Genomic DNA, 14,487 nt, shown 5'->3' with positions numbered 1-14,487 from the left:
CTGGGAGATTACCATGTCAAAACAGGAGGCTGCTGTGCCAAGCTGGGAGGGTCCCTCGCTGTGTCTACTCTGAGGTTGGGAGTCTTCAGAGACCAGGGGTGATCAGAGACCAGGAGTCGTCGGGGACCAGGGATCATCAGGGACCAGGGGTCACCAGAGACCAGGGGTCGTTCAAATGCCAGGTGAGAAGAAAAAGAAAGCATACATACGGGAAAGAAGGGGGGAAAGAAAGGAAGGAGAATGGGCAGAGTGGGGCGGTGAGTTCCAGCTGAAGCATCCTCCAAGGCTGCCATCTCCTCCAATGTTGATTGTCATAAAAAAAATCATCTGCCCTTTTGAGAAGGACAGTCTGCTGTCCTCACCGTGCTCTGGCAAGTGAAATGTTGGCCTTTATTTCAAAGGGAGTGGAATTTAAAAACAGGGACATCTTCCTGAAAAGGTACAAGGCATGAGTCAGACTACACCAGGAATACTGGGAACAGTTCTGGGCTCCTTATCAAAGGAAACATATATTGCTATTGGAGATTATTACAGAGAAGGTCCACTGGGCTGAGGCCAGGTTTGGAGGAACTGTCGTATGAGGAGATGTTGAATAGATTGGGAACAAAAACACAGTGGGTCTGGCTGTGGAGAGATAAAACAGAGTTAACTTTGGAATCCAGTAACCCTTCTTCAGAACAGCTAGCAGCTGGGAAAAGGTGATATATAGGATGATGATAGGACTGTGGTTGGGAATTTGGTGCCTGGGGGAGGAGACAGATAGATGAGATTGTGTTACAGGAGGGAGAGAGAAACAGTGACAGAGAGAGAGAGAGAGAGAGAGAGAGAAGAGAGGGGGAGCAGACAAAGGGATTGCTGATACTCATCTGGGGAAGAGCCCTCAGTTGAGAGGGGGCTGCTGGGGAAGCACAGCAGGTCAGGCAGCATCTGAGGGGCAGGAGAATCGATGTCTCAGGCAGAAGCCCTTCATCAGGAAAAGCCTGGGGAAGTGATGACCCTAATGGTATTGTCACTAGAATATTAACTCTGAAACTCAGCTAATGTTCTGGGGACGCAGTTTGAATCCCGCCAGGAGAGATGGTGAAATTTAAAATTCAATAAAACAAATCTGGAATAAAGCTTCTACTGATAACCATGAAATATTAATTGTCAATTGTCAAGAAAACCCATCTGATTCAGGGATATCCTTCAGGGAAGGGAATCTACCACAAATATAAAAGCAGGGATGTATTTCTGAGACTCTACAAGGCTCTGGTCAGACCACATGTGGAATATTGTGCACAGTTTTGGGCCCCAAATCTCAGGAAGGATTTACTGGCCTTGGACTGTGATCAGAAGAGGTTCATTAGAATGGTCCCAGGAATGAAAAGCTTGAGGACTCTGGGTTTATACTCGATGGAGTTTAGAAGGATGAGGGGGGATCTAATTGAAACATACAGAATTCTGAATGGACTGGATAGAGTGGGTGTTGGGAAGATGTTCCCATTGGTAGGAGAGAGTAGAACCCAAGGCCACAGCCTTAGAGTAAAAGGAAGACCTTTTAGAACGGAAATAAGGAGAGACTTCTTCAGCCAGAGAGTGGGGAATCTGTGGAATTCATTGCCACAGAAGGCTGTGGAGGTCAGGTCATTGAGTATATTTAAGACTGAGATAGATAGGTTCTTGAGTATCAAGGGGACCAAGGGTTACAGGGAGAAAGCAGAAGAGTGGTGGTTGAGAAACTTATTAGCCATGATTGAATGGTGGGGCAGACTCGATGGGCTGAATGGCCCAATTTTTGCTCTTCTGTTTTATGGTCTTATCTTCATTTGGTCTGGCCTATACGTGACTCCAGCTGAAAATGTGTCGCTGGAAAAGTGCAGCAGGTCAGGCTGCATCCAAGGAGCAGGAGAATTGACGTTTCGGGCACGAACCCTTCTTCAGGAAGCCCTTCTTCGGGCTCATGCCCAAAATGTCGAGTCTCCTGCTGCCTGACCGCCTGTGCTTTTCCAGCAACACCTTTTCAGCTCTGATCTCCAGCATCTGCAGTCCTCACTTTCTCCTATATGTGACTCCAGACCTAAAGCAATGTGGTTGACCCTCAACTGCCCTCTGAAATCACCAAGGAAGCCACTTGATTGGATCGATCACTGTGAAGGATCCACAAAGAAAAGAAACCAGAGGATCACTTGGCATCGACGTTGGCATCGACGTTGGCATCAGGAAAGACAACAGCAGGAAATGCTCTGTTAACCCTGCAAAGTACTCCTCACTAACACCTGGGGGCTGGTGTCAAAATTGGGCGAGCTGTGTGACAGACTATAGAGGAACCTCGATTATCCGGCATTTAATTAACCAGATTGAATTTTGGATTGTACAAACTAGATCACACGGTCCTGATGCTCGGTTAAACTGTGTAATTCGGCATTTGTAACCGAGTGGAACATTCCCTGCCCGTGTCCTTTGGATAACCAAGGTTCCTCTATACTCTAGTAACAGCCTGACATAGTTGTACTCAGGGTATTTTTCCTTACAAACAATGTCCCAGACACCACCATCACCATTCCTGAATATGTCGTGACCCAGCAGCAGGACAGACCCAGCAGAGGTGATGGCGCAGTGTTATACAGTCGGGAGGGAGTCCCCAACATTGACTCTGGACCCCATGAAGTCTCCTGGCTTCAGGTTAAACATGAGCAAGGAAACCTCCTGATTACCACGTCCCGTCCTCCCTCGGCCGATGAATCGACACTCCTCCATGTTGAACAACACTTGAAGGAAGCCTGGACGATGACAAGGGCATAAAATGTCCTCTGAATGGGGCTTTTCAATGTGCACCACCAAGACTGGCTCGACAGCATCATTACTGATGGAGCTGGTCACGTTTTAAAGGACATAACTGCTAGACTGGGTCTGCGGCAGGTAATGAGGGAACCAACAAGATGGAAAAACATAAGTAACTATTTAGATCAGATTAGATTCCCTACAGTGCGGCAACAGGCCCTTCGGCCCAACCAGTCCACACCGACCCTCTGAAGAGTAACCCACCCAGACCCACCTCCCTCTGACCAATGCACCTAACACTATGGGTAATTTAGCATAGCCAATTCACCTGACCTGCACATCTTTTGGACTGTGGGAGGAAACCAGAGCACCCGGAGGAAACCCACGCAGACACAGGGAGAATGTGCAAACTCCACACAGACAGTTGCCCGAGGCTGGAATCGAACCTGGTACCCTGGTGCTGTGAGGCAGCAGTGCTAACCACTGAGCCACAAAACTGAAAGATGCTGTAAATTGGAAACAAAAGCATAAATTTCCTGAAAACGTCAGCAAGTCTGGCAGCTTCTGTGGAGAGGGTTAGTGTTTCGGGTTGCGTGACCCTTGCTCAGAACTGGTAAGAGCTGGGAAAATATGAGTTTACTTGCAGAAGATAGGATGGGAGAGGGGGTAAAGAGTAAATGATAGGTGAGGATAGAGACCAAAGAGAGAGAAAGTAGATAAGCAGGAGGCTGGAAGAACACAGCAAGCCAGGCAGCATCAGGAGGTGGAGACGTGTAAACAGTTGGACAGAGAAAGAAGGGGATAACGATCAGGGTAGGAGGCTGAATAGCTGTTAATAATGACGAACAATGTGTAATAGCAGACCATGTGATAATAAGGTCCCATATGTGGAGGTTGGGCGAAGGACATGGGAGAACTCAAACCCTAAAATTATTGAACTCAATATTCAGTCCAGAGGCTACAAGGTCCCCAAGTGGAAAATGAGGTGCTGCTCTTCCAGGTTGTGTTAACCTAGCTGGAGCCCTGCAGCAAGTCTGAGGCAGAGATGTTGGCCAGGAACAAGGGGGTATGTTGACAAACATACTTGATCTCATCCTTACCAATCTGCCAGTACAGATTCTTCTGTCCATGACAATATTAGTAAAAGTGACCCACCGCACAATCCTTGTTGAAATGAAATCCCTCCTCCACATTGAGAGTACCCTCCATCGTGTTGTGTGGCATTACACCATGCTAAATGGGACAGACTTCGGACAGACCTAGCAAACCAAGACTGGCCATCCATGAGGCGCTATGGGCCATCAACAGCAACAGAACTGTACTCCATCACAACCTGCACCCTCATGGCCTACCATACCCCCCCACTCAACCATGACCATCAGCCGAGGATCAACCTAGGTTCAATGGAGAGTGCAGGAGGGCACACCAGAAACAGCACCAGATATACCTGAAGGTGAGGTGTGAACAGGATTCCTTGAACAGCATACGCAGCAAGTGATAGACAGAGCTAAGTGATCCCACAACAAATGGATCAGATCGAAGCTCTGCAATCCTGCCACATTCAGTCATGAAGGTGGTGGACTCACTGCAATGATAGAAGAGTCCTGCATATTGGTGTGAGAGATAAGGCTGAAGCTTTCTCAATAATCTTCAGCCAGAAGTGCTGAGTGGATCATCCATTTTGGGTTCCTCCAGTGGTCCCCAGCATCACAGATACCAGTCTCCACCCAATTCTATTCACTCCACGTGATATCAAGAAACAGCTGGAGCCACTCGATACTGTAAAGGCAATGGGCCCTGACAATATTCCAGTAATAGTACTGAAGACGTGTGCTCCAGAACTTGCTGTTCCCTTAGCCAGGCTGTTCCAGTACAATTATAACATTGGCATCTACCCAACAATGTGGAATATTGCCCAGGTGTAGCCTGTACACAAAAAGCAGGACAAATCCACCTCAGCCAATTCTTGCCCCATTTACTCTCAACTGCAAATGTGTTGCTGGTCAAAGCACAGCAGGTTAGGCAGCATCTCAGGAATAGAGAATTCAACGTTTCGAGCATAAGCCCTTAATCATCAGTAAAACTTTGGAAGGTGTCATTGACAGTGCTACCACGCAGCACCAGCTCAGCAATAACCTGCTCAGTGACGCCCAGTTTGGGATTCTGCCAGGGCCACTCAGCTCCTGACCTCATTACAGCCTTGGTTCAGACATGGACAAAAGAGCTGAATTCCAGAGGGGAGGTGAGAGGGACAGGCCTTGGTATCAAGGCGGCATTTGACCGAGCGTGCCAGCAAGAAGCCCTGGCAAAAACAGAATCAGTGGGCATCATGGGGCAAACTGTTCACTGGTTGGAGTCATACCTGGCACAGAGGAAGATGGTTGTTGGTGCTGGAGGTCAGTCATCTCAGCTCCGTGACATCTCTGCAGGAGTTCCTCAGGGTGGTGTCCTAGGACCAACCATCTTCAGCTGCTTCATCAACGACCTACCCTCCATCAGAAGGTCAGAAGTCGGGATGTACGCTGATGATTACACAATAATCAGCACCATTCGTGACTCCTCAGATACTGAAGCAGTCCATGTTCAAATGTAACAAGATCTGGACAAGTGGCAAGTTACATTCACACTACACAAATGCCAGACTATGACCATCTCCAATAAAAGAAATTATAACTATCACCCCTTGACATTCAGTTATGTCACCACCACTGAATCCCTCACTATCAACAACCTGGGGGTGACCATTGACCAGAAATTGACTGGACTCATCATATCAGCACAGATTCCTGATGAAGGGCTTTTGCCTAAACATCGATTCTCCTGTTCCTCAGATGCTGCCTGACCTGCTGTGCTTTTCCTGCTCCACACTATTGACTGTAGTCTCCAGCATCTGCAGTCCTAACTTTCAACACATACACACAGTGGTTACAAGAGTGGGTCAGAGGCTAGGAATGCTACGGCGAGTAACTCACTTCCTGTCTCCCAAAGTCTGTCCACAACCTACAAGGCACATGTCAGGATGGAATACTCCCCACTTGCCTGGATGGGGGCAGCTCCAACAACACTCAAGAAACTTGGCACCATCCGGGACAAAGCAGCCCACTTGATTGGCACCACATCCACAAACATCCGCTCCCTCCACCACCAACACTCAGTACCAGCAGTGTGTACTATCTACAAGATACATTCCAGAAACTCACCAAAAATCCTGAGACAACACCTTCCAAATCCACGATATTTCCATCTAAAAGGACAAGGGCTGCAGAAATATGGGAATGCCACCTGCAAATTCCCCTCCAATCTGTTCACCACCTTGACTTAGAAATACATCATCGCTCCTTCACTCTCGTTGGGTCAAAGTCCTGGAATTCCCTCCCTAGTGACATTGTGGGTCAACCTACAGCACATGGACTGCAGTGGTTCAAGAAGGAAGTTCACCCCCACCCTCTCAAGGGGCAGGTGGGAACGGGTGGTAAATGCTGGCCCAGCCAGCGACACCCCACATCTCACGAGTGAATAAATAAAAAGAGAATGCTGAATAGGTGATAATAGAAACTGGGTAATTGAAAATGGGTTGGCTGTGTTGGTGCAGCTGATCTAGAACAGGATCTGGGTATGTGGGGTTGGGTAACGAAGGCAAAGGGAGGAGCTCCCAACACTCTGAAAGTGTTAACCTCAATGTTGACCCTTGAGGACTGCCAGTATCTCAGTTGAAGATGAGGTGTTGTGCCATCAGAATTCAGGAGAGGTGACGCTCCAGTGGTATTCTCCAGGTAATGTTCTGGGGACCCGGTTTGAATCCCACCATGGCAGATGACAAAATGAATCTGGAATGAATAGTCTTTGATGACCATGAATGTTTGACTAATTGTCAGGAAAAAAAACCATCTGATGTTCACCACCTCATTGGTTCGGCCTACCTGTGACTCCAGACCCAAAGCAATGTGACAATTAGAGGCAGGCAGTAAATGCTAGTGTGGCCAGTGACACCCACACCCCATGACTGAATACAAAAACAAATTGTTCCCAGTGCAGAGAGGCCATTCGCCCCATTGTGCCTGCACCAGTGGTGGTCAGCGCTGTTTCTTCATGTGGCAAAAATCACACTGTTTGGTAGATTTGAGTTGGTTCAACTGGAGCAGTTCTGTGTTGATACAACATCCTCTCCCTTTCAATGAGTATGGGAGCAGAGATCTTTGGCACAGTTTGAATGTTGAGTTCTTCAACCAGCTTGATACTCTGCTGGAGACTGCAGAAGGTCAGCCTCAAACACGAGGTGGCAACCAAGCAGCCCACTCCACCTCAAAGAAGAAATGAAAGGTAACTATCCGGGGTTAGATTGGAGGCTAGATACCAGCATGAATTGGTGGGACTGAATGGCCTGTTCCAATGCTGTAATTGCCAGTCATAGGCTTTGACAATGTACGGATACATGGGTGAAAAACTGAAACCTCACAAGTGCCTGCCATGATGTTTGTTCCTGCACTGGATAAGTCCTGAGCTTTTGTGTTCCTTGCTCCTCCTTGTCTAACAAGCTGCTTATTGAAGCCAGATCATTGTGAGTTAGCTCACACTGGGTTTACAATGCAATGTTTGTGCTTGGCTGCTTCCTGGAACTTGACCCAGGAAATGTGAGACAAACATGCTCCTGCCCGTCAACAGAAACTCCTTTGTTCTGTCAGTGGGCATCAGTTACAATCCTTCCCACTCTGAAAGGAGTTCATGACCTTGTCCTAAAAACTGTAGCTTTGACAACTTTGTGAGACGTGGCACTGCCTCCATATTCCCAGCCTGGTTAGAGCAGATTGGATAGGCTTGTTCAAAGTGACCAGGGATTTCTGAGTGTCTGAGAGGCAGGGCATATAGAGCATGGCACATGGTACAGTAACATGTCTAAATCATACCCTTGCCAGTACTTCAGTACACCAATGTAATACATAGTAACATCCTCACCTGTACTCCAGTACACCTGTATATTAGTGTAACATTCTCACCTGTACTTCGGTACACCTGTATAATAGTGTAACATCCTCACCTGTACTCCAGTACACCTGTATAACGCATAGTAACAGCCTCACCTGACTCCAGTACACCTGTATAATAGTGTAACATCCTCACATGTACTTCAGTACACCTGTATAATACAGTGTAACATACTCACCTGTACTCCAGTACGCCTGTATAACCCATAGTAACATCCTCACCTGTACTCCAGTACATCTGTATAACACATAGTAATATCCTCATCTGTACTCCAGTACACATGTATAATTCATTGCAACTTCCTTCCTTGTGCTAGGTATATCTATACAATACATTGTAACATGCTCCCCTGTACTCCAGAATGCATAATACATTCTAACTTCCTTGCCTGTACCCCAGAACAGCTATATACATTAATACAATGTAACTTCCTTGCCTGTACTTCAGTACACCTGTATAATACCTTCTAACTTCCTTGCCTGTACCCCAGAACAGCTATATACAGTAATACAATGTAACTTCCTCGCCTGTACTTCAGTACACCTGTATAATACATTCTAACTTCCTTGCCTGTACCCCAGAACAGCTATATACAGTAATACAATGTAACTTTCTCGCCTGCACTTCAGTACACCTGTATAATACAGTATAACTTCCTTGCCTGTATTACAGTACAGCTGTGTATACAATGTAACTTCCTTGCCTGTACTTCGGTACACCTGTATAATACCTGCTGTGGCCATTAATGTGCTGTATGTCAGTCCATTCTGCAGCGAGCATTCTAATCTTTGTTCCTCTTCTGTTTCTGTAGGGGAGTCCCCAAATGCATGCCAACAAGTCTCAGATGGTCAACAGTCCAGCCCCTCCCAGCACCCTGCATCAAACACTCAACCTGTAGCAAGTACCATCACAGGTACATCAACCCAGGCATATCGATTTTTAAAAAGTATTTTTATTTCATGGTCTCAGGAGATCCCAAACCATCTCATGTTTAGGAGTTATTCTTGTAATGTAAGAAACATCGCAGCCCATTTACACCAACTGGTTTGTATTTGCTGAGGGGGTATGTGCATTGTCTGTACGGGTCAGCATTTATTCCTATCCTGAAATGCTCTTGAAAGATGATGCAATACTGCTTTCTTATATTGCTGTAGTGCTCCTTGGGAGAGAGAACTGCTGAGAGGGGATTGGTAGAAAGTGTTCATAAACATGAGGAAATGGACTGTAATAACTGGTCAAAGAAAGGAGGATATTGATGGTAAGGAGTAACAGATGGTGATAAACATTGTGTAATCATCAATGATACATCACCACTTCTACCCTTAGATGAGGGGAAGGTCATTGATGAAATAGCTAAAGATGGTTGGGTCTAGGACACTACCCTGAGGAATTCCTGAAGAGATGTCCAGAAATTGAGATATGCCAGGTACGACTCCAACCAGCAAACATTCTGCCCTGACACCCATTAACCCCAGTTTGGTTGGGGCTTCTCCAAACTCAGTTAACTGCAGCCTTGACATCAAGGGCAGTCACTCTCAGTTCATCTCTGGAATTCAGCTCTCTATCAATCCTTGTTGTAATTGGTTGGAGAGCCAGGTGGTACTGATAACCAAACTGTGAGCTGGTGCAGCTTGACGGCACTGTCAATAACCTCTTCTATCACTTTCCTAATGATTGAGAGTAGACTAGTGGGCCGATAATTTGCCAAGTTGGATTCTTTTTTCGAGTAATTTTCAGATCGATGCCAGTGTTGCTGTGGTATAGAAGAGTTTGAGTAGGGAGAGTGGATAGTTGTGCTACCACAGTTTTCAATATCACAGCTAGGGTAACATTGGAAACTATCATATTTGTTGTTTTTTTTATTTTATGGAATGTGGGCAGCCTCACTTAGGCCAGCATCTGCTGTCCATCCTTAAATAGCCACAAACTGAGTGTTTGCTTAGCCATTTGAAAGGCCAGTTCAGATTGGATGATTTAGTCTGGCTTCACTGTAGGTCAGACCAGGTGAGGATGGCAAATGTCCTTCCCTACAGGACATTAGTGAACTAGTGGGGGTTTTTTTACACTAATTGACAGTGGTTTCATGGTCACTGAGCCTAGGTTTTAATGTCACAGATTTATTAATGAATTGAATGGAACAAATCCTCCAGCTGGCTGTTTGAACCCAGTTCTCCTGGACTTCTGGTTGACTGATTCAGTGACAATACCACAGCACCATCACCGCCCCAAATCTCTCTCATGTCCTAATGATAAAACTGTCCACCGTCTGTACAGAAACTGCAGAGCTCGATGTTGACCTGGACATCAGGAAAATCACCGCCAACCTCTCTCCTGTTCTTCTCTCATGCCTTGAGATCATTAAGACTGAAAGGACAGATGGGTGTTAACTTATTGCGAGTTTGAGCTCAAATATCTGAAGTGGATGTGAGTGTGACTCACAGAGCCAGGGTTGATACTGATGGCATTTGGGAACTGCAGGAGGGAGTGGCCTTGACACACCCTATAGAGGGAATTCAGCAAAGCTTTACCACATTGACTCCTGAGATGGCAGCAATGAGGAGAGATCGAGTCGGTTCGGCTTGTATTCGCTGGAGTTTGGAAAACAAGGGGAGAATTTGACAGAAACCTATAAAATTCTAACAGGACTAGACAGGAAGGATGTTCCCGATGACAAGGGAGTGCAGAACCAGGGGTCATAGTTTACGAATAAGGGGAAAAGCAAGATAGATCTGATTTAAGGAAACATTGCTTCACCCAGAGATAGTGAGCCTGTGGAATTCACTGTCACAGGAAGTGGTTCAGGCCAAAGCATTGTGGTTTCAAGATGGAGGTGGATATAGATCTTGTGACTAAAGAAATCAGGGAAAAGGTTTGGGAGGGTGGGATTAGTGTTATTATGGACCAGGTCTGTCCCCCTCAAAATATTTTAAGAAGGTAGCCCAGACCCTAACTATTTCTTATTTTAAAGGCAGGTGTGATGTGGGTAGTCCAGGTGTGATACAGCTGGTCAAACCACTTGGAATTTATTTGAACACCACAGTTGAAACACAAAGAAAAGAAAATAGAATTTAGAATAACTATTGGAAAACTTAACCGACCTGCTATAGTAACTATTACTAATTAACCATTCCAACACAGTAACATCCCATAAACAAACACCCCCTTGGCATAAAGGTAAATTCAAACACAGATTCTTACAGGTAGGAGGGAACAACTTCCAGAGAGAGATTTCAGAAGAAAAGTCAGGGGAATTCTTTACTGAAGCTTGCAACTCCTCTGGGCTCACACATCTTGTGAGTGCTACAGCTAAAAACAAATGGGAAAAAATCTGAACTGGGAGAACTGGCAACTCCTCTGACATTGTTAAACTAAGTTGAAAATCACACAACACCAGATTATAGTCCAACAGGTTTATTTCGAAAATATAAGCTTTTGGAGCATTGTTCCTTCACCAAGCTCCACTAGCTACCTGACAAAGGAGCAGTGCTCCGAAAGCTTGTATTTTCGAAATAGACCTGTTGGCCTATAAGCTGGTGTGGTGTGATTTGCAATTTTGTCGACCGCAGTCCAACGCTGGCACCTCCATATCATTGTTAAACTGGACTGTTTGGCATCTCTGCCTGCGTGACTTCTCTTCAAAAAAAAGCCAAGGTCAAAAGAACCTTTTTAAACTGACAGCATCATCACAGGGTATTGAGCTCAATCCTCAGCCATCATAGAATCGTCATAGAAGCCCTATGCTATAGAAACAGGCCATTTGGCCCAACAAGTCCACACTGACTGTCCGAAGAGTAACCCACTAGTCACGGTGGAGCAGGTTCAAGGGGTCAAATGGCCTATTCCTGCTCCTATCCTCTACGTTTCTTTGTTTCTGCTTTAGTCCCTAGAACCCAGAAATGTGAGCCCAAATCCTCTGTTCACACCAGTTCCTTCATCAATCTCCTCATCCTTCTCAGCTTCTTCCATTGGAAGGTTTTAGAACATGGAACTAATACTGCTTCAAGATTTGAGCAGTATCATTCATTCTGGTGTCTCTCTGGGCCTCTCTGTATTTCCAGTGAGGAAGGGATCAGCCCAGGTCATCAGCTCACAAGGAGGGTGACCTGTTTGGTGTGTGAGAAGTGGATAAGAGTCCTATGCAGCACACTGACTGAGCAGTGATCAGACAACTTCTAAAACACAACTACAGCAGTCGATTGAGCAGTTAGAATCTCTGAGCAACAACATGGACTTTGGTGATTCTTGTGATGAGGAAATCTGACAGTTCTGGGTTTCCAGGGCAAAGTGTGCTGTGGGATCCTCTTAATCATGTTTTGATTCAAGAACCACAGTTAAAAGAACATTACAGCACAGGAACAGGCCATTCAGCCCACAGTGAGTAGCATGCTGTATGTTTGATACCTCAGCACCGTACAAAGATCCCGGTTTTGTAGCAGGTTTGATTTCCTCAAACAGAGGCTTCCAGCCACTTCTCCAGTTTCCTTTTCCCTGAGTCTGCACCCAGACCTGACCAATCAACTTCAGTGAATCGCAGTCTCACAAAAATCAAACACAGAACCATTCACAGTGCATTTGTCACAAAACTATTGTGTTTGTACATTGGAGCGGGTGGAATTAACCTTCATTTATAAAGGGCTGAGTGACTTACACCCCACACCATCACTATCATTCAGGCAGATGAAGAAGCACCAGCCAAACTCCTCCCTGTTTCCTGTGTATCAAACCATGGGATCGTTCTTATCTGCAGCTTGTTATGACTATAGCAATTAATAAGATTGTGTGTAATTGAGGGATATAAGATGCTAAAGGAGTTTGACAAAGTAGACGGAGAAAGGATGATTCCTTATTTGTGACAATCTAGAACAAATGGTCCCAGTTTTAGGGTAAGCAGTAGCAGACTTAAAACAAAGATAAGGAGAAATTACTTTTCTCAAAGGATCATAATTCTGCGCAATTCATTACCTCAGAGTGTGGCAGATGCTGGGACATTGGATTTCAGGAGGACATAGATTTTTCATTAGTAACGGCCTGATTTGATTTGATTTGATTTGATGTATTATTATTATGTCCTGTACAGAGGTAAATGGTTGGGACTCACTCAGATTAGCTTGTTTGGAACATAGTCCTCTCGATGGGTTGAAGGGTCAGAGAGAAAACAGGAAAGTGGAGCTATGATTGAGATGAGATCAGGCATGATAGTATTAAATGGTGAAGCAGGCTCGAGGGACTGAATGGCCTATTCCTGCTGCTGTTTATTGTGGTATCATGTCTGAGCTGCCTTTTTCTCTCTCTCTGGTGTGACAATATAGTGAATGATTATGGCTATCCCAGCAACGAATCAAGGCACATATAACTTTTCAGCTCTTTGTTTCCACGCTTGATCATGCAAATGGCTATCATAGAATCACTTTATGTTTACAGAGCAGTGCATTCCAATCCTTAGTGGTCCTTGCAAGAGTAATTTACCCACTTCCCCACTCTTACCCCTCAACACCTAAATTAAATCTCCTTTTATTTAAACACCTTTTCTCTGGAAACCATCTCAGATTGCCAAATTGGAAAGCTTATTAATGTTGGAGATCAGACTCATGAGTGTAGGCCCTTCAGGTTACTAAAATTGCACAGATTGTTTACTCAACATTACATTCCTGTCTGTACTTCAGACGGTGGGTTGTTATGTGGCGAGATTTCTGCTTATGCTTCATTAACATAGAATTTGATGTTTTTACCACAGAAACGAGCTCAGGCCCAGCTGCTGGATCCAGCCTGACGGCAACACTTGGCCTGGTTATTCATGCTGCAGGTACCCAACTCGATCTCCGCGTAGAAACATGGGAGCTGGAGTAGGCCATTCAACCCTTCAAGCCTGCTCCACCGTTCAATATGATCATGGCTGATCAACCAACTCAATACCTGCTTCCCCAACCCCCCAAACCCTTTAATCCCTTTATTCCTCTATCTAACTCCATCTTAAAAACATTCAACATCTTGGCCTCAATTGCTTTCTGTGGCAGAGAATTCCACAGGCTCCCACTCTCTGGGTGAAGATATGTCTCCTCACCTCAGTCCTAAATTACTTGTCCCATACCCTTGGACTGTGATCCGTGGTGCTGGACTCCCCAGTCATCAGAAATGTCCTTCCTATATTTGCCCTCTTTAGTCCTGTTAGAACTTTACAGGTTTCCTCATTCTCCTAAACTCCAGTGAATATAGTCCTGACCAATCCAGTTTCAGCCTGTCCATCAGATCTGCCGTTGCAGGAATCAGACTGGTAAACCTTCACTGGTCTCCCTCCATCTCCAGAATATCTTTCCTCAGATAAGGAGACAAACTGCACACAATACTCCAGGTGTGGTCTCACCAAGGCCCTGCATCATTACAAAATCACATCCCTGCTCCTGTACTTGAATCCTCTCACTATGAAGGCCTTCTTCACTGCCTACTGACGACCCTCTAGAACGGAGGTGAGGAGGAATATCTTCAGCCAGAGGGTGGTGAATCTGGGGAACTCATTGCCACACAAGGATGTGGAAGCCAGGTCACTGAGCGTATTTAAAACAGAGATAAGGAGGTTCTGGATTAGGAAGGGGATCAAGGGTTATGGGGAGAGGGCAGGAAAATGGGGTCGAGACACCTATCAGCCATGATCAAATGGTGAAACAGAATTGATGGGCCAAATGGCCTAATACTGCTCCTATGTTTTATGGTTTTAATACCCCCACACTACAAAGCTGTTGGTTC

At 45.6% G+C, this 14,487-nt stretch overlaps 1 protein-coding gene across 2 annotated transcripts in view; it reads left to right on the top strand.

Moving 5' to 3' along the window:
* Window positions 1-14,487, top strand: part of LOC132830635 (zinc transporter ZIP9-like) — a 77,703-nt gene that overhangs the window by 51,108 nt on the left and 12,108 nt on the right. The window contains exons 4-5 of one of the 2 annotated variants that reach the window (XM_060848485.1): window positions 8,558-8,659; window positions 13,481-13,549. In XM_060848485.1, coding sequence (XP_060704468.1) covers window positions 8,558-8,659; window positions 13,481-13,549 — 171 coding nt within the window. The remainder of the gene's footprint in view (window positions 1-8,557; window positions 8,660-13,480; window positions 13,550-14,487) is intronic. The other variant, XM_060848486.1, reaches the window with a different exon arrangement.

This window comes from Hemiscyllium ocellatum, chromosome 3, assembly GCF_020745735.1.
Source record: "Hemiscyllium ocellatum isolate sHemOce1 chromosome 3, sHemOce1.pat.X.cur, whole genome shotgun sequence".
Classification (NCBI taxonomy): Eukaryota; Metazoa; Chordata; class Chondrichthyes; order Orectolobiformes; family Hemiscylliidae; genus Hemiscyllium; species Hemiscyllium ocellatum.
The sequence above is the reverse complement of the archived record's forward strand: the minus strand, read 5'-3'. Positions and strand labels throughout refer to the sequence as shown.